The sequence below is a fragment of the Nyctibius grandis genome, chromosome 23, assembly GCF_013368605.1.
Source record: "Nyctibius grandis isolate bNycGra1 chromosome 23, bNycGra1.pri, whole genome shotgun sequence".
NCBI classification, from domain to species: domain Eukaryota; kingdom Metazoa; phylum Chordata; class Aves; order Nyctibiiformes; family Nyctibiidae; genus Nyctibius; species Nyctibius grandis.
Genome location: NC_090680.1, coordinates 225,516 through 251,339, shown reverse-complemented (window position 1 = coordinate 251,339; position 25,824 = coordinate 225,516). Strand labels below are relative to the sequence as shown.

Sequence of the window (25,824 nt, the reverse complement as noted above, 5' to 3'; positions counted from 1 at the left end):
GGTGCTGAGGGACATGGTTTTGTGGTGGGCTTGGTAGTGTTGATGGTTGGACTCGATGATCTTAAAAAGGTCCTTTCCAACCAAAATGATTCTATGATTCTATCTTAGAATACGTACCCAGCAAACTCCATTTGGATCAAATGGCTTCTCCTCACATCTTTGCCTTGCTACAAGAATTTTGTGTCTGCAGCACAAATACGCTCCTTGAACACTGTCCCAGTTATTAAGGCAAATTAGGAATGATGGTAGAGCCTGTTCAATAAGTTCCATGTGTAGCATGGACTGATTAATAAGCAGCATACTGGATTATGAATGGTCTCTATAGCTTTATGTTAATAAAGGGAAATACTCCATCGCTTCCTTGCACAGTGCAGCGATCTGGTGAGATGCACTTAAACTCAGTGATCTTAAAGGGCTTGTTGATGTCAGGCTGGTCAGAGGCGAAGGGAAGAACGGGACTTCTGGGTTGTAGGAGAACCCAAGAAGTTGCTTTGTGGCAATCCCAGGACAACTGCCAGAAGCTTTTCACCGACCCTCTGCATTTTTGGGCCGGGAAGCTGAACCATGTGGCAGCCAAGGAGAAAGTAGATGAGTTTAACAATTGTCACAAAGGCTCAGGAATACCTTGTACTTTTTAAAGTGTAATTTTAGACCTTTGCGTAGTGCACAGTAAAGTGCCAGTCTTTGTACATGCTGTAGGTACGTGTTTACATTGGGCTTGCTTCTTATTGCTGTGCTGATGTGGCGTCGCCTGACAAGCGTGCTCATCAAGGACTGTTTTCCTACAAACCTCTGATTTTGTGGCACCTGTGGCTTTCTGGTTTTTCTGCATTAATGAGGGAAGGCAGCAGAGATCCTGCTTCAAGCTAATAGAAGAAATTGTGAGCCAGGAGGAAAGGAACACACAGTAAGCTGCGCACAATTGTTCTGAACAATTACAATTTAAAAAAAAGGAGTCGTTAATCTTGACGCCAAGGGGTTTGTAAGTCTCTTTGGAAATTGCTGCATGCTGGGCAAGAGTGCTTGGCTTTGTGATATGGTTTCATTACTTTGTGCGGCACATGACTGAGACTGGCTTTTTTTTTTCTTCTTTCCTCCTAGCTCTGCTGTGGATTTAAGTCCTGGCAGAAGGTAGAGGTGATGGTGAAACACTGAATAAAACCTGAATATTATGCTTGCGTTGCAAAAGCAGAGCCCTGTCATGTGTTGCTTGCATTTTGTTGGTCGTTCTCTGTCCTGCCTTACTTGCCGTGTTACCTGCAGATGGTGGATTGTCTCTTCGTGACAACAGTAGAGGCTTGTGGGGCTCCCAAATGAGCTGGAATTTGGGATGCTGCTTTGATAAAGAAACTGTTACGTGGTTTTCCTTAAAAAGAAAAGGAAGGTGTTGAGTGGTACAAAGCAAACGGTCATCTGCTTACGGTTAAAGTCTTCGCTTGTCTCAGGGCTGGTCATGGCTAAGCCCTGTCCCAAAGCGAGGAGTGCATGGGATGTTCAGAGGAATCATAGAATCATAGAATGGTTTGGGTCGGAAGGGACCTTAAAGACCATCCAGTTCCAACGCCCTGCCACTGGCAGGGACACCTTCCACGAGTCCAGGTTGCTCCAAGCCCCATCCAACCTGGCCTTGAACACTGCCAGGGAGGGGGCAGCCACAGCTTCTCTGGGCAGCCTGGGCCAGTGCCTCACCACCCTCACAGCAAGGAATTTCTTCCTAATACCTAATCTCAATCTCCCCTCTTTCAGTTTAAAACTGTTTCTCCTCGTCCCATCACTCCATGCCCTTGTCAAAAGCCCCTCTCCAGCTTTCCTGTAGCCCCTTCAGGCACTGGAAGGTGCTATAAGGTCTCCCCGGAGCCTTCTCTTCTCCAGGCTGAACAGCCCCAGCTCTCTCAGCCTGTCTCCAGAGCAGAGGGGCTCCAGCCCTCTGAGCATCTCCGTGGCCTCCTCTGGACTCGCTCCAACAGCTCCGTGTCCTTCTTATGTTGAGGCCCCAGAGCTGAAGATGCTTAACTTTTACCTGATAACCTTTGCAGCCTGGAATAGTTGTTCTCTCTTAGGTACTGCTGCTTTAAAAATGCTCAGAGCTGTCAGAGATAAAGGCAGTTGCATGTTCTGGAGAGATGAAACAGTAATTGAGAGGGAGAGCAAGAAACTATTGCTGCGGGTTTTCGGCAAAAGAGCCTTCCTAGTGGCTGACAAAATGGCTTTGGGATGCATTGCAGAGATCAGCTGATGGATGACAGAAGTGTCTTTCCATCCCAGCAGACTGATTTTTTTTCTCAAGTATACCTCTGTCAGTGCCAGCAATGAATGAGTTGTTAAAATGCATTAAAACTAAACCAATCAATGTTCCCATTAATTCCTCACATGCAAATGAGCAGGACTGCAGTTTTAAATGTAGAGATACTTTCTTTCCTTTAAAGCAAAGATATTTATTTAAAGTCTTGCTAAAACAGTTTAAAGCAACCTCCTTATTCTTCAGGATTACATTTTGGGCACCTAGAGTTTTTTAGTGGAAGGGTAACAATTTATTTTGCACTGTGTAAAGATGAAAGGAATTGCATAAAGAAAAAAAAAATATATCTTGATGTTATGTTGAGCTTGGCTCCCTAACACAGAGTTGGAAAGGAGGAGAGCGATTAGCTTTACAGTGGTTGCACTGAAATCCATTGCTCAGTGACTATGTGCTAACCACAACTATTGGGAAGAAGGGAAGTTTGGGAAGATTGAAATATTTCTGTAGAAAAAGAGAGACGTATTTTTCCATGCAACCCACTTCCTTCAAGTTGAACCAAAGGTGATTTTCATCTGAATATTCTTCTTTTGTTAATGCACTGTCTACAAATACTATCATTTCTTTGTCAGAGTAATGACATACCTGCCTGCATACATACTGAGCATGCAATTTTCTGCTTGTTAGGCTTTGAATGGTGGGAACAGTGGTGGCATGGGATTTGTAATGAAATTATTGTCTGCCAGCCTTCTTATAGGTGTCATTAGCTGTCATCGATTGTAAAACATTTTGGGCTGGTTAAAGAGTGGAAGCAGTAGAGTTGGTAACACTTAGTGTGGAACATCTTCTTGTAGCAAACGTTTGATAGTAGTAGGTGGACACTTCATTACTTGGTGTTTGGCTTCATAAAATTTTAGTCTAGAGAAAAAGAGGCTGAGGGGAGACCTTATCTTTATTCTAAAGAAGGGCAATGAAGCTAGTGAAGGGTCTGGAGCACAAGTGTGATGAGGAGCAGCTGAGGGAACTGGGGATGTTTAGCCTGGAGAAAAGGAGGCTGAGGGGAGACCTTCTCGCTCTCTACAACCACCCGAAAGGAGGGTTGCGAGGTGGGGTCAGTCTGTTCTCCCAAGTAACAATCAACAGGACAAGAGGAAACAGCCTCAAGTTGTGCCAGGGGAGGTTTAGATTGGAGATCAGGAACAGTGTCTTCATAGAAAGGGTTGTCAAGCATTGGAACAGGCTGCCCAGGGCAGTGGAGGAGTCACCATCCCTGGAGGGATTTAAAAGACGAGTAGATGTGCTGCTGAGGGACATAGTTTAGTGGTGGACTTGGCAGTGCTGGGTTGATGGTTGGACTCAATGATCTAAAAGGTCCTTTCCAATCAAAACGATTCTGTGATTCTCTGCAGTGAGACATGAAACCCGTGGAACTGAAGGGCTGACAGTAGGCTATGGGGTGGTAAGAAGCTGGCAGAGGTGGGTCAGCTCCACAGCTGAATGCCAGTGGTGGTACAACAAGGGCTGCAACAGCATCTGCTGAGCGTGGTCCGCAGGGAGGGATCCTGAATTCCCTTAACAATCCTACCTGCTGACTCTCATAGCATCTTCTGTGGCTAAATACCTTCTCAAATCAATTTGTCATCTTCTGCGCACGGCAGGTTGCTGGAATTGGTTTTAGAAGGAGAAAAGGTTGTAATTGGACCTCTTCTGTATTTTGTCCCAGGCGAGATGTGAAGTGGCAGACTACAGTTACCAGGTTGTTTGGACAACTGTTTTAGAAGACATCACAGTTTGTTGTGATGATAGGAAACTAAATTAACCCTCGAAATGAGGGCTGTGCTCAAGTGACCAGATTAGGCCAGACTGCAGAGCGTGCAGGGATGGTTCATCGTGTACCCAAGTGCTTGATGTTACACAACTGAGGGACAATTAACCATACTGCAAATGTTAACAGTCCATATCGGAATGAAGTCATACGCGATGGAGACTGAAGACCCTTGACTCATCTTCCTATCCTCTTTACCCAGAGAGGGATATTTTATGGCATTTTATGTTACAGAGGTTAAAGTATGTCTAGAAACTATCCACAAAAGGTCTACACAGGCCCTTCTGATTAGATTATTTCAGTTTAAATAGCAAAAGTTCCCCTTTTCAGCATCGTAAAGAGCCATTTGTGTTTTTTATAGCCTTGTAAAATATGTTGCCAAATTGCTTCAAGACTATCCTGAAATAAAAACTCCAACGACCTCTTTGAGGAGTTGAGAGAGCATTAAGTGCCTTAAAGCTGGAGCTGCAATTTTCTTCCATGGTTGGTGCACAGTGTTTTACACAGAGTCCTCTGCTTCCATCATGCCTCTCTTCCTAGATTGCTGAACACTTAAAGGGCAGTATCTTTGCTTTGATAAAAGGCCTCGACGTTTCCATCTCCTGGTAGGAAGTTCCAGCTAGGAGCTGTTTTCTAATACAAAACTACAAACTTTTGGGGATTTTGCTTAGCATTAATCCACCAGACCCAACGAGGCCAAGGACTTGTTCCGTCAGGGATCCAATTTGCCTTTGCTGAGTAAGAAGCTGTGATCTAAACTATGCAGCATTTTCTACTATGATTTTTATGTCTTTGCCTCAAAGGAATATTTTTGAACGGTGCTGCCCTGGTATTGATGGCGCTTGTTTGTTCATCTTAAGAAATCAAAGAGTCGACGTCCAAAAAAATGCATGTTCGTCTTAAATTCACTGTCCCATCAGAACGATGTGCTTTATATATTTTGAAGAGAGTTTTGTTGTCAAATAGGGGATGTTAAGAGCCAGATAACCCCAAACAGTCCTTGCACAAGTGGGAATTACAGGAAAATTCTCTGTGGTTCCCACAGATTTTCAGGGGTGCCCAGGGAGGCTCTACTCTTGCTAACAGAGCATTGCCTGCAGCGTCAGGTTCAGATCAGCTGAAGGTGGAACTGTTGGTGCATCAAATTCCCCAGTACAAGATGAAGCAGACAGTGAAGCCAGCGAGATAAAACCTGTATAATTTTACACGTAATAAAACACTTTGCTGGGTACAATGTGCTAGGACTTGGTGGTGGGACGTGTTGCAATTTGTAATAGGTCTTCCAATAAAGAATTAACGCTCTAATTGCTCATATTGGCTGTGTTTGAGCGTAGCCTCTGTGAAAGATACACAGCACAGCTAAGAATAGCTCATTTATCAGCGTTGTAACACTGAAGTAGCATTACCTCCAGGCTCCCTGCACCGGAAGCTGCTCTGCCCTTAAATAAAACATCAATATATAATTCCCTCTCTGCTTTTCATTAAGTACATCTTCAGGAGACCTTGGACCATTCATCAAAACCCACAGGAGCTATTTCTGTTTCCTAATTTACATTGGTGTCTTGGCTGCCTCGACCATAGATGAAACGGCTCCACTTCAGGATTTTCTGGGGGGGAAAAAAGCACAGCTCGTCGTGAGCTCTTTGGCCCTTAAAGAAAGAGGTAGAGGGAGGGAGTGCAGAGTTTCACACAATAAGTCCATAAAGCATTTAACCTTCTGGTGGTAATTGTCATTTACATCCCTCTCTACCTTCCTCAGTATATAGCATGCATTAAAGTTTAAGAAAAGGGACAGAAAACAGTAATTTTTTTTTATATTTAAATTTTTTTTTTAAAATATTTTCAGGTTTGCTAATACACTTGGCAGATGACTAAATTAGGTGAGGCAAAAACAAGCGTGGAGATGAAAGTTTTTGCTATGCTTCTGGTTTTCTTATTCTGCACCTCTATACTGCAGTTTGGAAATGTGATTTTTTTTTTTTTTTTTTTTTTTCTTTTGTGCATTATAAATACACTTCCCCAGTGGCATCTCCTTGAGGAGGCGCAGGCAATAACCATGTGCAGGTAGATATTATTTGTGCCGCCTTCCAGTGATAAAGGAAAAGGCAAATGAGTTCACTCAGTGAATATGTCTGAAAAATAATGCTAGGAAAAAGAGTAAATGTTCTATATTTTGTTATTTTTATTATTAAATGGTTTGGTTTTCCTATAATGCTGTGAAGTAGATTTAAAAAAAAAAATCCTAGTATTAATATTAATTATGATAATTTGGGTTCAGAGAAATGCTGGCTACCAGCTTTGCAGCTAATCTGCTCTGTGCCCAAATGTATCTAGAGCTGTACTCCCAGTGGTCTTGGAAAAGAAAAAAAAAATTGAAGGAAAATTAGCAAAATAGTTATTAAAGAGTTATTGGAAGTGTTTCTTGCTGTTACAGGTGGGGCAAGCAGCACTAAATTAAGCACATTATTTATTGTTGGTAAATTAAGGAGCCTTTTTTTTCCAGTGTGGTGGTTAATTCTGGATCAGAAAACGGTAATAAGAAATCCTCCCTCCAGAAAAAGCTTTCTTTTTTTTCCTTCTACGGATGCAGATGGTGAGCACCTGCCTTGTGCAACGAACAGGTTGTCACGGCAGTACGGTGATCGAAAAAAGCTGCGTTTGGAATATATAGGAGCACGGTCTGTTCGTCTCGGCCGGACTCTGCAGCAGATAGGCTCTGCGGGAATATCTGGTGTACCAGGTTTCAATTTGTTTGTTGGAAAAGCAACATTTGGGTGGGTGAAATACCTCGGGTTGCATTTCTGGATGACGAGGGTGCAAGAATCATACAATAGTAGAATGGTTTGGGTTGGAAGGGACCTTAAAGACCATCTAGTTCCAACCCCCTGCCACAGGCAGGGACACTTTCCACTAGACCAGGTTGCTCCCAGCCCCATCCAACCTGGACTTGAACACTGCCAGGGAGGGGGCAGCCACAGCTTCTCTGGGCAGCCTGGGCCAGCGTCTCACCACCCTCACAGTGAAGAATTTCTTCCTAATATCTCATCTCAATCTCCCCTCTCAGTTTAAAACCGTTCCCCCTTGTCCTGTCACTACTTGCCCTTGTAAAATACGGTATGAAACGTATTAACAGGGCCAAGTGCAAGGTCCTGCACGTGGGTCAGGGCAATCCCAAACACAAACACAGGCTGGGCGGAGAGTGGATTGAGAGCAGCCCTGAGGAGAAGGACTTGGGGGTGATGGGTGACGAGAAGCTCACCATGAGCTGGCAATGTGCGCTTGGAGCCCAGAAAGCCACCCGTGTCCTGGGCTGCATCCCCAGCAGCGTGGCCAGCAGGGTGAGGGAGGGGATTCTGCCCCTCTGCTCCGCTCTCGGGAGACCCCCCCTGCAGTGCTGCGTCCAGCTCTGGGGCCCCAACAGAAGGGGGACACGGAGCTGTTGGAGCGAGTCCAGAGGAGGCCACGGAGATGCTCAGAGGGCTGGAGCCCCTCTGCTCTGGAGACAGGCTGGGAGAGCTGGGGCTGTTCAGCCTGGAGAAGAGAAGGCTCCGGGGAGACCTTCTAGCACCTTCCAGTGCCTGAAGGGGCTACAGGAAAGCTGGAGAGGGGCTTTTGACAAGGGCATGGATAGGATGATGCAGAATGGTTTTAAAGTGAGGGGAGATTTAGGTTAGATACTAGGAAGAAATTCCTTGCTGTGAGGGTGGTGAGACACTGGCCCAGGTTGCCCAGAGAAGCTGTGGCTGCCCCTCCCTGGCAGTGTTCAAGGCCAGGTTGGATGGGGCTGGGAGCAACCTGGTCTGGTGGAAGGTGTCCCTGCCCATGGCAGGGGGGTTGGAACTAGATGATCTCTAAGGTCCCTTCCAACCCAAACCATTCTATGATTCTAATTTCTACCCCTTTTCTTTTGATCTCCCATCACGAACCACTATGAAGATCCTGGCTCCATCTCCCTGCTAAACTCCGTGGAGGTATGAGAAGGTTCCTACTATGAGGTCCACCAAAGCCTTCTCTTCTCCGGGCTGATTAAGCCCTGTCCTCTCAGCCTCTCATACTGGCTGCGCTCTAACCATTCAGAGGTTTTGGAAAGGGATTCGTTGATTGGTTTGTCTCTTTTAAAAAAAATTTGGTTGTTTTTTTACAAAATATTTTCCAGAGACTTGGTCAGAATTGCATACAGGATTGATTAACCTCTAATAAGTGAATGCGTAGCATTGGTTAAAAGGTAAGCCCATGGTTTAGACTGAGTTTCATCCTCTCCAGATCGAAGTAATAATACTGTGTAAGCCAAGGGGTGATTTTAATAACTTTTCTTCCCCCTCTGTGGAGCTTTTAGTTTGGTTAGGTCAAATTTATTTCCAGACTCTGCAACTGGGATACTGTGATTCTAGACCTTAAAGATCTGTTGCCCTGTAAAGGAGCTCTAGCTCATGGAGATCATTAAAGTAAAACAAAATAAACCCAAACTGACAAATGAACATACCGTAAGACTCTGCTGACTTATAGCAAATTGTGCCCTTGTAATCAAAGGCTTTGGTAGTCTCTTTTATAGATAGCTGACTCAGCAGATCATGCTGTTGTCCCTGACTTTGTGCTAAACTGAGGACCATGTTTTATGTTGCATTGCTTGTTCTCAAAGGCAGTAGTTGACTATTTTTACACTGCATTTACTCACTGTATGAAGGAGATGTCACATGAAACTAATCAGCTGTGATCTCTAGCGTGCTAGAGAAGTAAAACTACATTTGCAGAAAGACTACTACCTTTCTTTTGGAGTAGGATTTGCCAGCTGGAGTTTGGAATTGGGTTGTACCAGGACACTCGGATGAAACACGTAGTTTGAGTCCTTTACACTGCAGATTGGGAGTTTTAGCCTTTGTGGTTGCTTGAGTCACCACCCTTAATGCTTAGCAATTTTCCAGTCAGCTGGAGGTAAAGTATAAATGAAAATGTACTCTTGGTATAGCAGGCAAGCACTTCAGATACAATGGGAAATAACTTGGCATACACAAGATGTCACAGAGATAATTTCATTGACAAACCCATGGGCAATTATGAAATTTATTTTTCTAAAGCTGCTACCTGTGCTGCACAGAACAAAAATATATACCTGCTTCTCTGATTGAACACAGCCTTACTTTTCAAAAATGCCTTTCAAGGTATTTCTTCCTATTATATGCTGTAGAAGTTTGACCTCTGCCACCTCCTGGGGAAAAAAAAACCTTTGTCCTTAAAACATGTATTTCTGCAAAGAGCTCACTACTTGGTGTAGGTAAGCCTGAGCTTGAAGGGTAAGCCAAAAAGCTGTGGGACATCTATAATGGCAAAAAAAAGTGAGGGGAGCGTAATCACAAAGTAATGAAGTGATATGCAGGGTGAAATGAGGTTCTGGCCCCAGCAAAGAGTCGGATCTGCGTAGAGAAAGTTAGGTAGATGGTACTTTCAGCCTAAAAAAATGTGTGTATTTATTTGCTTTTTCCCCTCGCATTCCTCTCACCACTTATCAGCTTCACGTCTTGCTTTGTTCCACCTATTAAAGTACCACTGTCAACACTGTTGGTTGTGAGAAGCTGCTGGTAGGTAGATAACCCTGTCAGCGCATCCCAGAGCGGCGGTAGTGATGGACTGTTGCCTCACAGTCAATCTAAAATGTTGCTGTTGGGAGGAGAGCGGAGTCAAACTGGCACAGAACCAGAAGCTCTCAGCTCTAAAAACATCCAAGTTAATATTAGCAGGTAATTTCATTATTGTCTCGGAAGGTGTTTCCAGTTTGCACAGGTGGGCTTGTAATGAAAACTTCAATGTAAACCTATTTCTAATGCCCAATTAAAATATATTTACATGGATTTCTTCTTTCCCCCCCCCCCCCCTTCCTTTAGGTCTGTTATTTTTCTTACGATGGAAAGGCTGGTTGTCTATCTACTGGTTATTAGCACAGCTGTGAAGGCCATGATGTGTCCCAAAAGATGCATGTGCCAAAACCTGTCTCCATCCTTCACAATTCTCTGTACGAAGACGGGGCTTCTCTTCGTGCCCCCCAGTATTGACAGGAGGACAGCAGAACTAAGGTTAATGGATAACTTTATCACTACGCTTAGGAGAAAAGATTTTGCAAACATGACTAATCTAATCCATTTGACACTATCGAGGAACACGATAAGTCAAATCATGCCTTATGCATTTTTTGATCTTAAAGGCCTTCACGCCTTACACTTGGATAGTAATAGACTGACTTACATCAATGAAGATCATTTCAAAGGTTTAATTAACCTTCGGCATTTAATACTCAGTAACAATCAATTAAACTATATCTCTCCTGGGTCATTGGATGACTTTATTGAAACAATTGAAGACCTGGATCTGTCCTACAACAATCTCGTTAACGTTCCTTGGGAAACCATTGCCAAACTGTCTAATGTCAATACGGTCAGTTTGGATCATAATCTCATTGAGTTTGTGCCAGAGGGAATCTTCTCAAACCTTCACAAACTTGCCCGCCTAGACATGACCTCCAACAAGTTGAAAAAGATCCCTCCTGATCCTTTGTTTTCCAGAATACCGGTGTACGCCAAGTCTAAAGGATCTCCGCTGTCGTCCCTGGTGCTTAGCTTCGGAGGGAATCCTTTACACTGCAACTGCGAACTTGTGTGGCTGAGACGTCTCACCAGAGAAGACGATCTGGAAACCTGCGCCTCTCCACCAGAACTGATGGGCAAATACTTTTGGTCTATTAAAGAGGAGGAATTTGTCTGTGAACCCCCAATGATAACACACCGAACCCCAAAACTAACAGCGACAGAAGGCCAGAGCGTCTCTCTGAAGTGCAAAGCTGTTGGCGATCCAGATCCCTACGTTCGCTGGATCTCACCCGATGGGAAGCTGGTCTCCAACACATCTAGGACGGTTTCTTATGAGAATGGTACTCTGGATATTTCGGTTACTTCTTTGACAGACAAGGGCATGTTTACCTGCATAGCATCAAACGCTGCGGGAGAGTCGACGGCTCCAGTCGAACTCCTCGTTACCCCGTACCCTAACCTCGCTAACAGCACCAACTGTGATAAAGACACGGAGCCTGGCCCCTCAGATATTCTTATATCTGCCAAGTCAAGCTTTCCAAACGAAACGAAGGCTCAGCAAGAGAAGGCGGTTGTGGTCGCTGAGCTGACGTCCTCCTCCGCTCTTATCCAGTGGCCTTCTCAGCATCACCTCCCTGGGATTCGAATGTACCAGATTCAGTATAACAGTTCTGCTGACGACATACTGGTGTACAGGTAACCCTGCTCGCATACCCATGCTTATACCTCGGTGAAGCAAATAGTGGCAATAAGAAAAAAGGATAGCATAGTTTGACATATCCCATGTAACGAGAGCTGTCTTGCAAGCAGTAGCTGTAAATGAGGGGATGAGGAGACAATGACTGCCTTAGACTTTGTTCGTTAAACTCCCATTGTTTGAGGAGTTACACTATTAAAACTAATAATACGTCTGCTTCTGTGCTGCCTCTTGAGGATCTCTAAACTCTTTACAGACGTAATTAAGTTTCATAGTCCAGTTTAATGGACCAGGTGAAGCTGATGAGCAATATCTTAGTCGTTAACATTTAAGGAAATTGAGATGGAGATTTTAGTTACCTTTTATGCTGATTAAGTGTCATTATTTTACTTAAAAATATGGGGAAGAGAGAAAAAAGAAATCAAGATGCCCAAAGTTGCGAGATGCCCAAAGCAACGTTCTGCCTATATGGATATGGCCTTACCATGTTACGCCAAACCTTCCGCCTGGATTAGTCGCTGCATATTTCCTTTTCTCCACTTTTGTGGTGTCACAGTGACAAAACTCACTGGTGTGAACTGAACACTGCACAGGAAGTTTTAGGTTATGTATTTTGTGTGGATTTCACATTTGCCTGCTGGAGTTTATTTGGTAAAATTTACTTGGGAATAACTATCTGATATTAAGTGTGAGTAGACAGTGTGCAGATTAAGTTTAAAGCCACTCCCCCACACAAGGGTGGTTGAGTTTCTGATTATCTGCCTGTTTATAGGCTTTTGTGATTAACCAGGGGCAGAAGGGATAGGGAGGATCAGAATGACTTTAAGCAGCAGCTAGCATTTGATTCGGATTTAATATTTCATAGTTGTGCACTTCGTAAGGATGATCATTTCTCTAAACTGAGTGATAATGATTTTTCTAATGTAATGCCACTGGTTGCACTGAAGTTTGGAGTGGGGTAAGTGAAAGGAGGATGAACATCTAAGAGCTTAAGAAATAGTTTGGGTTCAAATATACTGCTTTAGTAAGCACTCCCCTAAAGAAAGGAATGTAGGATAGTTGTTCCGTTGGGATTCCTATTTCAAATACCTACCGTTGCAAGCAAATTCTTGTTAAAAAAAAAAAAACCCCAGAACTGGGTATGAAAATTGCATTAAGTCCTTGAAATAGATGTTTCGCTTCAGAGTCACTTGGGATTTTTCCAAAGTCTCATGTTAAAATGCCCGTCCCCAGAGGCTTGTTGAGGAAGGATGCCATCCATCTTCCCGTTGTCACGGCTACGAGCTCGAAAGGAAGCAGGAGGACTCAGTGAGGGTAAGCAAGTGTCTCTTAAGAGGAGGTGGGAGGATGCCTTGTTGGTATCTGACAGGGATGGCGAGGAGCTGGCTGGAAGATGAAGCCTCATTTAATTGTCAGCTGCGAGAACATTTGTGACACTGTTGTTTGAAAGGAGTGCAAAGTTTCGAAATGAAGGGAAACGTGAAGCAGAGATGTCTCGATAGCTGTGACTGGGGTTTCTAAAGGGATTTTACTCAATTCTCCTGCTACAAAGTAAAGTGGAGCAAGCAAAGGGAGAAGCAGCGAGAGCTAGTGGGTGCATCGCAGGCATGGCCAGTAGTAGAAGAGAGTTGTTTAATGGGATTTTTCATCCTTTGCCATAACAGCTGGTCAGCCGACCTTCATACAATTGCAGCTATTCATTCTCAATGAGTTTTAAACTTCCCAAAGTCTCTAAAAATAAATGACTGACTCACGTGGTAGCTCGTTAATAAATCTGTAGATTGAATACTGCTGCTGCTTAATGGCCTTATTCCTGTAGAAGAGCTACGTGGAAGAAATGGGGAAGAATACTGTGTTTCCATGCCCCTTTCTTGGCCCAGTTTCCTGTTAACTGAGGGGCTCAGGTTGGTAACAAAACCATAAAACACTTTATGCTTCAAATCACAGAGCAGCAATTTCAAATAATACAATGTAATAGACTGTAGTATAATGGGTCTCTCTGAGATGAAAATTCGTTGTTCTCATTGAGTTCCCACAGTGAGTAATCATCAAATACAGATCCTTAAAGGAAGTTTTGTGCTAAAGTGAGAGTCACGGTAGTTGGGCAGTAATTCTGCGTTTGCAGTTATCTGAACAACCGCTACTCCAAGTTACGCTATTAAATGTCGGAGCGTTTTAAGTTGAGCACATTAACATGCACTGGAGAAACGGGAATTCCCCAGATTTCTTTGCTGACCCTTTGCACAGTCAAGACCCCTCTCGGACTCCTTGTTTCTGGTAAGGTATAGAATCACAGAATCACAGACTGGTTAGGGTGGGAAGGGACCTCTGGAGATCACCCAGTCCCACCCCTGCCCAAGCAGGGTCACCCAGAGCACATTGCACAGGGTCACGTCCAGGCGGGTTTTGAATATCTCCAGAGGAGGAGACTCCCCACCCTCCCTGGGCAGCCTGTGCCAGGGCTCTGGCACCCTCAAAGTAAAGAAGTTTTTTCTCATATTTAGATGGAACTTCCCATGTTTCAGTTTGTGCCCGTTGCCCCTTGTCCTGTCAGTGGGCACCACTGACAAGAGTCTGGCCCCATCCCCTTGCCACCCACCCCTAAGGTATCTGTGAGCATTGATAAGATCCCCCCTCAGTCTTCTCCAGGCAAACAGCCCCAGCTCTCTCAGTCTCTCCTCGTAAGGGAGATGCTCCAGCCCTCTGACCATCTCCGTACCCCTCTGCTGGATTCTCCCCAGGAGTTCCTTCTCTGTTTTGAACTGGGAGGACCCAGAACTGGACACAGTTACTCCAGGTGTGGCTTCACCAGGGCCATGTAGAGGGGGAGGAGAACTTCCCTTGACCTGCTGGCCACACACTTCCTAATGCACCCCAGGGTACCGTTGGCCTTCTTGGCCCCAAGGGCGCATTGTTGGCTCATGGTGAAGTTGTCCACCAGAACTCCCAGGTCCTTCTCTGCAAAGCTGCTTTCCAGTAGGTCAACCCCAACCTGTACTGGTACATGGGTTTATTCTTCCCTAGCTGCAGGACTTGCCTTTGTTGAATTTCATTAGGTTCCTCCCCACCCAGCTCTCCAGCCTGTCCAGGTCTCACTGAATGGCAGCACAGCCTGCTGGGGTATTGGCCACTTCGCCCAGTTTTGTGTCATCAACGTCTGTTTTGCGGAGTCAGTTTGTTGATATGTGAAGATGTAGATAGATGTGTAGTAGCCTACCCAGCAGCGGCAGCGGTTCAGTCCTGCCAAAGAAGTTTTCCAGAAGGTGAAAACCTTCCTTCTGCCTAGAGCACACCATGTAATAGATTTCTGGCAGGCAATAGCTTGCTGCCTGGAAAAAAGTATTAAACGGTGCAGGATGCATCAGCAACCAGTTGCCTCCATCAGGTTGAGTGGTACCATGGGAAGAGCAGTTGCCGTGGCAACTTGGCTTTATCTGGAGAATTTAAGTTGCTCCTTTGACTCCTTTATTTTTCCTCACCTTCCCATTTCCTTCTCCCTCTGGGTAGGTATTTGTGGATAAGGGCGCATTCATCTGTGCCCGTGCTAGGAGCCTAGGGAAGTATAGGGAAGGGAGACCATATTCTTCCTAATTTTCCCTTTGAGCTGCGACCAAATTATCCGTTCATGTACGTGAGAATAATGTCAGTGCCCTGCACATGGTTACGCCGCCTGTGTGCGCTTGCACTTCAGCGCACCGTAATTGCTCCTTGTTGTTACCAGTTTGGGAGAGTCACAACGCACAGCGTTTTCCACAGCAGTGAATGCGGAAAGGAAAAAGAGGAGTTGTGCTCCTGTTTCCACCAGTTACTGTGGTCTCAGGCGAGTTGCTTAACTCCTCTGTTCCTGTGAAATAGAAATTATCGCATTGAGCTACCTCCTGGGGCAGGGGTTAGCCAAATTGAAGGCAGATGTTTAGTTATGGAGAAAGAAAATTGCATCCGAGTGAAGCATTTGGCAAGATGAGTAGCGACAATCCAGAATCAGTAAATTAAGGTGCAGGTAGCAATTTGCGGAAAGCATCAATATTGAAAGTAAGAGCCTTGTTTGTTTTCAGAAGAAAGGTCGGAAACTGTTGCTATACAAGCCGTGTATGAAGTGAATCACACATCATAACAGCCACTTTGAGCAGATTTTCCTTCTCTGAGATATAAATGGATCTGTATTCTTTAAGCAGCTTACAGCCTTGATGCTGATTACAGTTCCTGCGCAATTTGGACTTCACAATGCTGTCATTTTAGCTTAACTGTTGTCGCTCAAGTGTCCTGCCCAGGTTTCTAGTGCTCGCCTTGGGGAAGAAATATCAGCAGAACTGACCTTTCAATACTCAAATACTAGTGATGAATATTATACAAGCTTTAAAAGCAATAATTAATCTGGGAGAGAAACCACACTGTTTTATTTTTTTTGCTGCTTTGTCATGATGCACATACATGTTTGTGTGTACGCATAGATGAAAACACACCCCTTTTGTATGCTGATCTAGGTCATACGTATCTTTATGAAAATGACTCGCCAACCATATCCTGGGCTGCATCCCCAGCAGCGTGGCCAGCAGGGTGAGGGAGGGGATTCTGCCCCTCTGCTCCGCTCTCCTGAGACCCCCCCCCTGCAGTGCTGCGTCCAGCTCTGGGGCCCCCGACATAAGAAGGACACGGAGCTGTTGGAGCGAGTCCAGAGGAGGCCACGGAGATGCTCAGAGGGCTGGAGCCCCTCTGCTCTGGAGACAGGCTGGGAGAGATGGGGCTGTTCAGCCTGGAGAGGAGAAGGCTCCGGGGAGACCTTCCAGCAGCCTTCTAGTACCTGAAGGGGCTACAGGAAAGTGGGAGAGAGAGTTTTTACAAGGGCATGGAGTGATAGGATGAGGGGGGGACGGTTTTAAACTGAAAGAGGGGAGACTTAGATTAGAAATTAGGAATAAATTCTTTCCTGTGAGGCACTGGCCCAGGTTGCCCAGAGAAGCTGTGGCTGCCCCCTCCCTGGCAGTGTTCAAGGCCAGGTTGGATGGGGCTTGGAGCAGCCTGGTCTAGTGGAAGGTGTCCCTGCCTGTGGCAGGGGGTTGGAACTAGATGATCTTTAAGGTCCTTTCCAACCCCAGCCATTCTATGATTCTATGACTCATTGTGTTAGTTTATGGCATAAATGGCTCATCTAAGCAGGACCCTGGGCCACCTTTCTCTAGTAGCCTCCTTCGACATGTGAGAGAGAAACAGGGCAGCAAACAATGCTCAAAATGCCCTGAGGGGGGGACTGCAGGTGCTCTTATTTTGTCTGCTGGTGCTTCCTCAAATGGCCAGCAAATTGAAGAAAAGGAAAAAAAAAAAAAAAAAAAAAGGTAATTCTGTATTTCTGAGCTAGGCTAGATAAACTTCAATTTGTACCACAGCTGATGTGAGCAGCAGATTACTAATGCTTCATAACAATCTGATTGACATCCTAGTCAATTAGAAGCTGGATCTCATAACATCAAAGGCAATAGTCTCCTAAGCATTGAATTTAATCTTTCATAGCTAGTGATCATCTAACTTTAATTAGCTGCAACTACATGCTATAAATTAGAAGATGAGTGTTTAATAGTGATGCTTCTCTATAGATAATTGAGAGACTATATATTGCCTAAAACTGCTGATATGTCCTTGTTTTCTCTGTTGAAGGAAAAACTTAAGAAATTGAGAGGCAGACCGCTTGTAATACGGAGTACAAAGCACCCTTGTTTAAAGGGCAGAGCTGTCGCTCTTGGGGACAAGGTGATATATTGCCAGATCAATATAGCAATGATTACATCTGTTGCGTGAAAAGCAGTTGGAATCGGCCACACTATGTCTGCTCAAAAATTCTTAAATTAGTTCAGCACGGTGCGACGGAAAGACTCAGGACTGTGCTAGGTTTCAAACAGTGAAGTTTGAAAGAGGTTTTATAGGTCCTCATCCGTCAGGCACATGCCGTAGGACTTTGCGTTTCCTTTCTGGGTGCCCTTGACACACGGGACCCCGCGTGTGCACTGTATGAATGGAATCAGGTTGGTGGGTGGAGTTGCCATGTGTGCGTGCAGTAACTGTAGTGATTTTGGAGTATGTCAGGATTGCTGTGGTTATCAGGGCTTTGTCAGGACTGGAGGAAAGCCTTCCAGTACCTGAAGGGGCCTACAGGAAAGCTGGAGAGGGAGTTTTTACAAGGGCATGGAGTGATAGGACGAGGGGGGTGGTTTTAAACTGAAAGAGGGGAGATTTAGATGAGATATGAGGAAGAAATTCTTGACCATGAGGGTGGTGAGACCCTGGCCCAGGTTGCCCAGAGAAGCTGTGGCTGCCCCCTCCCTGGCAGTGTTCAAGGCCAGGTTGGAAGGGGCTTGGAGCAACCTGGTCTGGTGGAAGGTGTCCCTGCCCGTGGCAGGGGGTTGGAACTAGATGGTCTTTAAGGTCCCTTCCCACCCAAACCATTCTATGATTCTATGAAATCTTGGACAAATGGTCATATTTGCATTTCTTCACCTAGGCAGCAGTCATTCCTCAAAAAAAGAGGATATACCAGTGGAAGTCCAGAAATATAGGAGCCATCTGACATCTCTAAAGACAGTAGATCCCATGATTTGTCAGTCTTTGGTAGCTTTTTTCCTTATCTTGCAGCGTAGCAGTTGTCATGGCAGTTTCCAGGCTTCTTCAGGGAGTTTCTCCTTGGAAACCTCTTCAGGTTTCCCTTTATGGGGAAAAAGCCTTATGTTCTCATAGTTGACTTTGTGTGCTGAGTTAATCAGGATTGCCCTTACAAAGCTGGATTCCTCAAACCACAGAGGTCACTTCTCCATTGTCGTTCCCCTCCTTCCCCATGCCCCCATGATCTTTGTTAATGAGCCTGCTCAGTGTAACCCATTACTTTGGCACTAATTGCTGCTGGAGCTTCATCATGGTTTATAAAAATAAGACCTTGAAGACGCAAATAATGGATGGTAGTTGCTGCATGATGGAGAGATCATTCACACGTGAAATATCAGTGTCGTCTTTCCCAAACATTTAAGATGCTGTGCTTTTTTTTGAGGAGGAGAACATCCTTGTTTCCTTTTGTACTATTGAGGCAGAAGTATGGGGGTTTTTTTTAAGTAGTACGAATAAGAATCAATTGCTGCCATTGCTTCTATCGAAAATTTTGGCATGATTTGTGTGAAAGCTTCTCTAAATAAGAAACTTGTCATCAATGTTTCATAACTCTCTGTATCTTCTGGTGCATGGTCATTTCGTTTCCTGACTGTAGCATCAACCATGTGAAAATAATTCTTTTGAAAAATGCAGCCAGCAGCCTGGGCTCAGTAACGGTTTAGGATTTTATGCTGTCTTAGAATGGTTGTTGTTGTTTTTACCTCCGCAGATGTCATAGATCATATTTGAGGCTCAGTGGGTGTTTCTGTGAAAAGACAGACTCTATGTGGATTGCTTTTTGATCCCTTTAATCAGCTGAGTAAACTGGGTGCTCAGGAGTTTGTTGACAGAATCAGTTCAAAAAGACCTCCTCTCACTGGGGTCACTCCAACACCTCAAATCCCCCATCCCTTCCTTTCACCCCCGCCCTTCCCCTCCCTATTGAACAGCTGAGATGGCAGAAAAAAAAAAATCTGTTTTTTCGAATCTTCAAAATGATAGCTTTAGATTGGGAGCAGGGGGGTGGGCCAAAGTAAAAGTGATTAATTTGAGGCAGTCTGACCACAATATTACATTTTTCCGATGGGCAGCATCATTATCAATTAGCGTCCAAACAAAAGACTCCATCTCTGTTTCGAGCTGCTCAGTTTATTGCATCGTTATTGATGACAACGTTGCTAGGAAATATTTCCAATCTTGCAAAATGATGTTTTGTCAGAGGTTTTGTGAGCAGGTTTCACAGTTGAGTTTTCGCCGAAGGGCTTTACCCGTTACTGGCTGGCTGCAGATGGCAGGGGCAATGCTGGCACGGATTATGGTTTATACATGTTAGTGCTCCTAAGCCAGTTATGTTAGCGCTGTCGGTTTAAATCATTTAAAGTTACTGTTCTGCTATTGATCCCTTTGAAAGACGGTGCTTGTGGGCCAGCACCAAGCAGATGCAGATTCGGTGACATCAGAGATGTAAGAGAAAAGGTAGTATACTTTAAAAAACTGATTTGACACAATTGTGTCTAAAAACCACAGTTTTGTCAGCTTTTATAGGTAATAGAAAGCTGAAAGTTGATGAAACTCTAATGTAAATGAAGGTTGTTTCTGAGAAAAGACTGATGAGTAGTTACTGCGAAATAACATAATAACATTTCTTGAAGAATTACAAAAAGACCAAAAACCCCCCAAAAGAATAGCCAAGTAAAAGGATGTTGCATCCCTGGAGATTTGAGAATCTCCTGGTAGACGTGGGTTTTTTGGCTTCTGTACCACTATTGTGAAACATCTTTCATGCAAACTAATTATTTGAGTAAATGACTTTGATTGCTGCAAGCTCCGAGTTTGAGATGGAATAATTCCACTGAGAGGTTGATAAGCTTTACCCCGCTTAGAATCACAGTGCCCCTAAATCCCAGTCACTTGGGACGTCAAGGCATCCTGAATACGTTTCGTAACAAACCTCCAATAGCATCAGTGCTGCTTAAAATGTTGTTAATTAGGTCAAACTAAGCGCTAATGGAGGTGTTTGTTCTGAAGATGCCATTTTCTAAACTGTAGTCTGTGGGTTCTGGTAGAATGATAAAGCTTTTAGGTGATATACTTGCTCCCAGTATCTACACACATGCTTTCCTACAAGTCTCGTAGGACTAAAAGACTAAAGACGCACCTTTGTTACAACTGCTATACTCAAGCTTGTGCTCATTTGTCAAGCTGATTGAATTTAATCACTATTCGATCATTTATAGCATTACTGAAATAAAGTAAATAGGGTAGAGGGAGGACTATATTCTACTGCAGAAGTAAATGTTCTGCAGGCATAAGCGAGGAAACACGCAGAGGTTAACTACTGACATGGCTCTAGGCAGGCTGCCTACTCAGTTGTGAGCTGTCCTTACTCATTTGTAGAGGTTTCCTTGAAACTTCCAAAATATGCCAAAATAGCTGCTTTTCCCGGGAGACATGTCTGTGAATAACTGCTTAGCCAGTGAAGGATCCTCATCTTCTGCCTCGTCAAGACTATACGCTTCTCCTTATTCATGGGGCTGAAAATAGCCTTGTATTACCAAAAAAAGCTGTTAGAAATCAAATGTATTTTTGATCTTATTCAACATTTGTACAGATGATTTGCACAGATCAGAAAGGCGTCTGTTTAGAACCTCCTCTTTTTGATGACAGCAACTATGAAAGTATTTGAGCAATAGCTGGGCGCGCTGTAACGCAGCGGACACTGTATGTAGCCTTCCACGGTAACTAGGCAAATTTCAACAGCGAACTCTTCATCGAATAATCCTGACGGTAACGCAATGCAGAAAGTTGTGCGAAAGAAGAAAAGTGAGCGTCAAAGGCTGCTGAGTAAGGCAAATAATAAGGACATGAAGCTAGAAAACAGTACTTTGCATAATTTTTGCAATTACACCTCCCTCTCGCAGCTGGGGAGACTCCTGAAGACTAGTAAGATACTTTCTGTATGGTGCTTCCTTTCTATTCCTGTTGCTTAGCTGATCTTCTAAACGGTGCCTTCTCCTGCAGAGGTTACCTACAACATCCCTTAATTTTTTGCGTATTTGCGCCCTGAGGTTTCAGTGACAGTTTTATTGATGTCAAGCGATTTTAGAGTTTGTGCCATGGTTGGATGTAGTTGCCAGCAGTATTTTTCTGGGAGGCACGACTGATTTCAAAGCCTTTTAGCGTTGAAGGCAGGCAACTAACTTCTCCATCTTCTCAGTCACATCCCTTTGCGTGACCAGCAAGAATCTTGTGCTTAGCTTCAGTGTAACTTGTTGTTTGAACTGAGGGAGGAATGCAGTCCGGTCTGAGCTACAGTGTTCTCTTGTCGTGTTAGGTCACTATGAAATGCAGCTGAATGAAAGACTGAGAAGTTAATTAGATATTTGTCTGATAATTGATAACGGTATATATTTTATGCAGGTGAATGTCAAGCCACAGAGCAAACTCAGTGGCGCTCTGCAGAGCACCAGCCACACCTGCCAGCTGAGCATCGAGGGCCACGTTCACGTGGTGAGCGTGGGAGAATCACTGGCTACACATGACCAAAAGTTGTACGTAGAAAAGCCAAGGGTCCATGAATTGCTTTCTGGAGCCCTGGTCCAGTGAGAAAACACAACCTCGGTGTTTCCTTTGACACTGTGTAATGTTATATAGTGACATCGCTGAATTAAATTTGTGGAAGAATGGAATGAGCAAGGAGCACGATGTACTTCGAGGATTCAGTGGTCAGCCTGTGTAGGAGATGTATAACTGTAGAGCAACCGTCACAACGGAAGGCTTGCTCCATAAAAGTAACACTTGCAGGGCAGAGGAGGGATGAGTCTGTTGTTAACGCTTGCAGCTGAGAGACATTCTGCATTTCCTGTGCTCTGGATGAACAACAGTAGCCATGAGGAATTTAAAGGGCTTGTTCTGCTGGTCTGCAGCAGCTGCCAGCTTTGCACGCTTTCTCCTCCGTTAGTGTTGGATTAAATTTCTCATTATCTACAGAGAATCACAGAATGGTTTGGGTTGGAAGGGACCTTAAAGATCAGCTAGTTCCAACCCCCCTGCCACGGGCAGGGACACCTTCCACCAGCCCAGGTTGCTCCAAGCCCCATCCAACCTGGCCTTGAACACTGCCAGGGAGGGGGCAGCCACAGCTTCTCTGGGCAACCTGGGCCAGGGTCTCACCACCCTCATGGTCAAGAATTTCTTCCTCGTATCTCATCTAATTCTACATGCTAAGAGTTTTGTTAAGGTAGTTTGGCTGTTTCAGTTTGACGAATGAATCTTTGTGTAGTTTCCTCACAAACCCTGTTTTTCCTGCAGTAAAAGTCTCATTAGCCTTAAAACCCAGCATGTGGCCAGATTCTGTGGAGGTCGTGAAGCTGCTGTTATAAATTAAGAGCGGGGCAATGGTTATGAGGTGCGGTTTGGGAAATTCAGATCGGACATTAGGGGGAAAATACCTACTAGGAGGGTAGTTTAATGGTGGAGTGATGCCTGGAGAGCTCATGGAAGGTTCTCAAGTGTTGGCTAGGCACAAGTGTGGTTGACCTGACCTACTGTTTGCGTTAGTACTGTTTTGCGTGGGAAGCTGGGCTAGAGATCTCTGGAGGTCTCATCCTTTAGTGTTTCTATGAATCTGTAATGGTGCGTGTACATCGACAAGCAAGTTTTGTCTTTTCATAGTCACAGCAATTCAGTTGTTATAAATGAAATGGTAGCAGCCATGTATTTGGAGAATATTCTTTTGAAGGTGTAGCTCTTCTTTCTTTCCAGTCTAAGCATTGTATGGTCCATACTCCCGTGGATGATTACTTGGAGGAACCTGTATGACGAGTGGTTAGTTTTCTCCACCACCACCCTACCACCTTTGTGGCCAGGAGAAGGCCACATTCCAACCCGCTATAAATGGATGTAGTTTCACTGGCTTCTCTGCAACAGTGCTACTTTACTCCAGTGAGGAATCAGAGCCAAACATACAGAGACCTGGTCTGCAATGAGATACTGTGATTTGTATGGTCATGACTGGGGTCTGTGGCATACGGATCTTCTTTTGCAATCATTCTCATCTGTCGATTTAGTACCAATGCTACTTTATGGTAAAGGAGTATTTGGGATTGACACTGAACAATCTCAGTGGTAGGGTTGCATCAAGGCAAGGAAGTCAGTATGTGCTAATTGGGCTACAGAAGACACCAATTAGTTGCAATTGCATATTCTTTGCTCTGATTGTCCTTACCGGTCGCCTGATTATGAGACACTGAGCATCACGGGGCTGTTAGAAGACGGAAATAAGGTTAATCCGTGGACCAAAGGATTGAATTTGCTTTTTTTCCTTGCTCTTCAAAATGTGCTTCCTGTGGATGTAGAATTACTAAAATACATTTTAAAGTCTTTAATTTTATCCTTTTCTGCCATTTCAGTCCTTCCATATTGTTGCTTCAGTTCCTTTATGTTTTTGTGAAAGGCTGACCGTACTCCATTCTGCATAGGGCATCTTATGCCCTTTTATGCTGTAACTGTGGAGATTTAAGATAATGCAGATCAAAACGATAGCTCAAGTGTGACTTCTCCTCTGGCCGTTGGTAAGCGGGTGCACTCTAGTCCATGTTTGTTTGAAACAGCCACGGTAAAGATATTCATAGAACCATAAAATCATTTTGGTTTGAAAGGACCTTCAAGATCATCGAGTCCAACCATCAACCTAACATTACCAAGTCCACCACTAAACCATATCCCTCAGCACCACATCTACTTGTCTTTTAAATCCCTCCAGGGATGGTGACTCCACCACTTCCCCAGGCAGCCTGTTCCAATGCTTCATAACCCTTTCAGTGAAGAAATTTTCCCTGATCTCCAATCTAAACCTCCCCTGGCGCAACTTGAGGCCGTTTCCTCTCGTCCTATGTTGTCATTGCCAAAGTCTATGTCTTCCATCCCTACCGAGTAACCTAGGGAACGCTAGCATTTTGCGGCTTGGTCCAGTTGCCGTGTTCATCTTCTGCTCTGTTAGTTTCCTCATGGTCGCATTGATAGTCAAAAGAGCTCTCCTTAGGCTCGATCAACTTGGATGTTTACTGTACTCATTTTCTCTTTCAGGATGCTTCCAGCTGCTAGTAAATCCTTCTTCTTGACTGATCTGGTTGCAGGACGTGTGTACGACCTCTGTGTTCTTGCCGTCTATGAAGATGGATTGACATTTTTGACCGCAACCAGAGTGATCGGATGCGTGCAGTTCACAACCCAGGAAGAGTACAAACAGTGCCGATCCCTTCACGCGCAGTTTCTCGGAGGAACCATGATCATCATTATTGGGGGTATCATTGTGGCTTCAGTTCTTGTTTTCATCTTCATCCTCCTCATGAAATATAAAGTCTACAGCAACCACCACAAAACCAAAGCCACTAAAGTTAATAATGTCTGCTCTCAAACCAACGGAAGCCAAAGTGGCTCGATGGCTCGATCCACTTCTAAACTTTCAGAGAGGCGGGAAAGTTTGCACCAGGAATGCTCGGGCTCTTCCATCAAAGGAAAAACTGTTGTAGATTTGGATTGTGAAAAAGTGACTCCAACCAGCACAACCTTTTGAACAACCAATGTGTTATCTTAACGGCCATTTGATGGAACAGGACACGCCACGGTGGTATTGCTTGAAACGTTTTAATGCGAGTGGGTGTATTTTAAGCTTCACTACTATTGTCTATTTTTAAGATCAGATGGTTGAAAAAATATTTTTTTAATCTGTATGCAGTTCTTGCATTCTTAACTATTTTGTTTCAATATATTAAATAGAAGTGTGTGATTCACAAGGTTGTTCTATTGGTTCTTTTGTAGCATACACCTCTGGTATCAAGGCAGCAGCATAGCTAAATTCTACTAGGTTTGTCTTTGGTGAAATGCACTGTTTTTTCATTTGGTTACCAACCAGCAGCAAAACTGTACTCTCAGGATCCTCAGACTTCCTCTCTCATGGCAGAGTCGCTTAGCAGCTTCAACTACTCATCTCTTCAAGGAATGATTTGTTATAAAAAAAAAAGTTACTAGCTTCTTAATACTGAATTGTTTTTTGCCATAGGTATGTTGTCTACGTGCTGCTCACAAAAGGTGCAAAATTAGCAGAGGTTCTGCACAGGAGAGAAGAAAAAAGTACTGTTAAAGACAGGAGAAAGAAAATTGACAGTACTTTTAAGTACTTTATTCTCTCAATTATTCAGTGGCACAGAAATCCGAACTGGTATTGTTTGCTCTATAATCAGCTGGTATCTGTTGAGCCTGTGCCACTGAGAAACCTCTGCTTGTTCCGGGCAATCAGATTTCCCTTTGTTTGGGCAGGAAGGAGACCTGGGTTTGTTCTTTCTAAATTGTAAAATCTTCACAAACCAGTTGAAATGAAGATGTGTTTCCCTGCGCGCATTTTTGCTCTGCTGAAGACTATGGCACCATAGTCTTCCCCCTCGGAAAGCCTGTTGCTGAAGGTTATTTTTTTCTTTTATTTTTTTTTTTTGTTGTTAAATTTGTTGCTCGAGGACGCACAGATTAAAGCTTCCGTGTCCTGAGGCACGTGGCACTGTCTCACTGTGACACTGCATCTTCAGACGGCTTTGGTATCAGTCTCTCATTTCTGTAATGCTGCACGAAGTGGAATGTAAGTGGCCGATGGATGAATTATGTGAATGTGCCTGGTCGAGTCATTTTAATTAATATTGAATAACAAACTGTTCCTTTTGTTTCGAGGGATACGGTCAGATCGAGATGGGCCCAAAGTGTAGGTTTTGAAATAGCTTTTACAAAGCCTGCGAGGAGCTGGTGACCTCAACTCAACAACGTCCCCTCTGCCAGCCTCATTGGTTGGGTGATTTTTTGTGTGTGT

General features: G+C 44.3%; 1 protein-coding gene across 1 annotated transcript in view; it reads left to right on the top strand.

Moving 5' to 3' along the window:
* Positions 1-24,744, top strand: part of LOC137672980 (leucine-rich repeat and fibronectin type III domain-containing protein 1-like protein) — a 54,624-nt gene extending 29,880 nt beyond the window's left edge. Inside the window, exons 2-3 of the mRNA XM_068417447.1 lie at positions 9,941-11,335; positions 24,054-24,744. Coding sequence (XP_068273548.1) covers positions 9,960-11,335; positions 24,054-24,543 — 1,866 coding nt within the window. The 5' untranslated portion in view covers positions 9,941-9,959 and the 3' untranslated portion in view covers positions 24,544-24,744. The remainder of the gene's footprint in view (positions 1-9,940; positions 11,336-24,053) is intronic.
* The last annotated feature ends 1,080 nt before the right edge of the window (positions 24,745-25,824 follow it).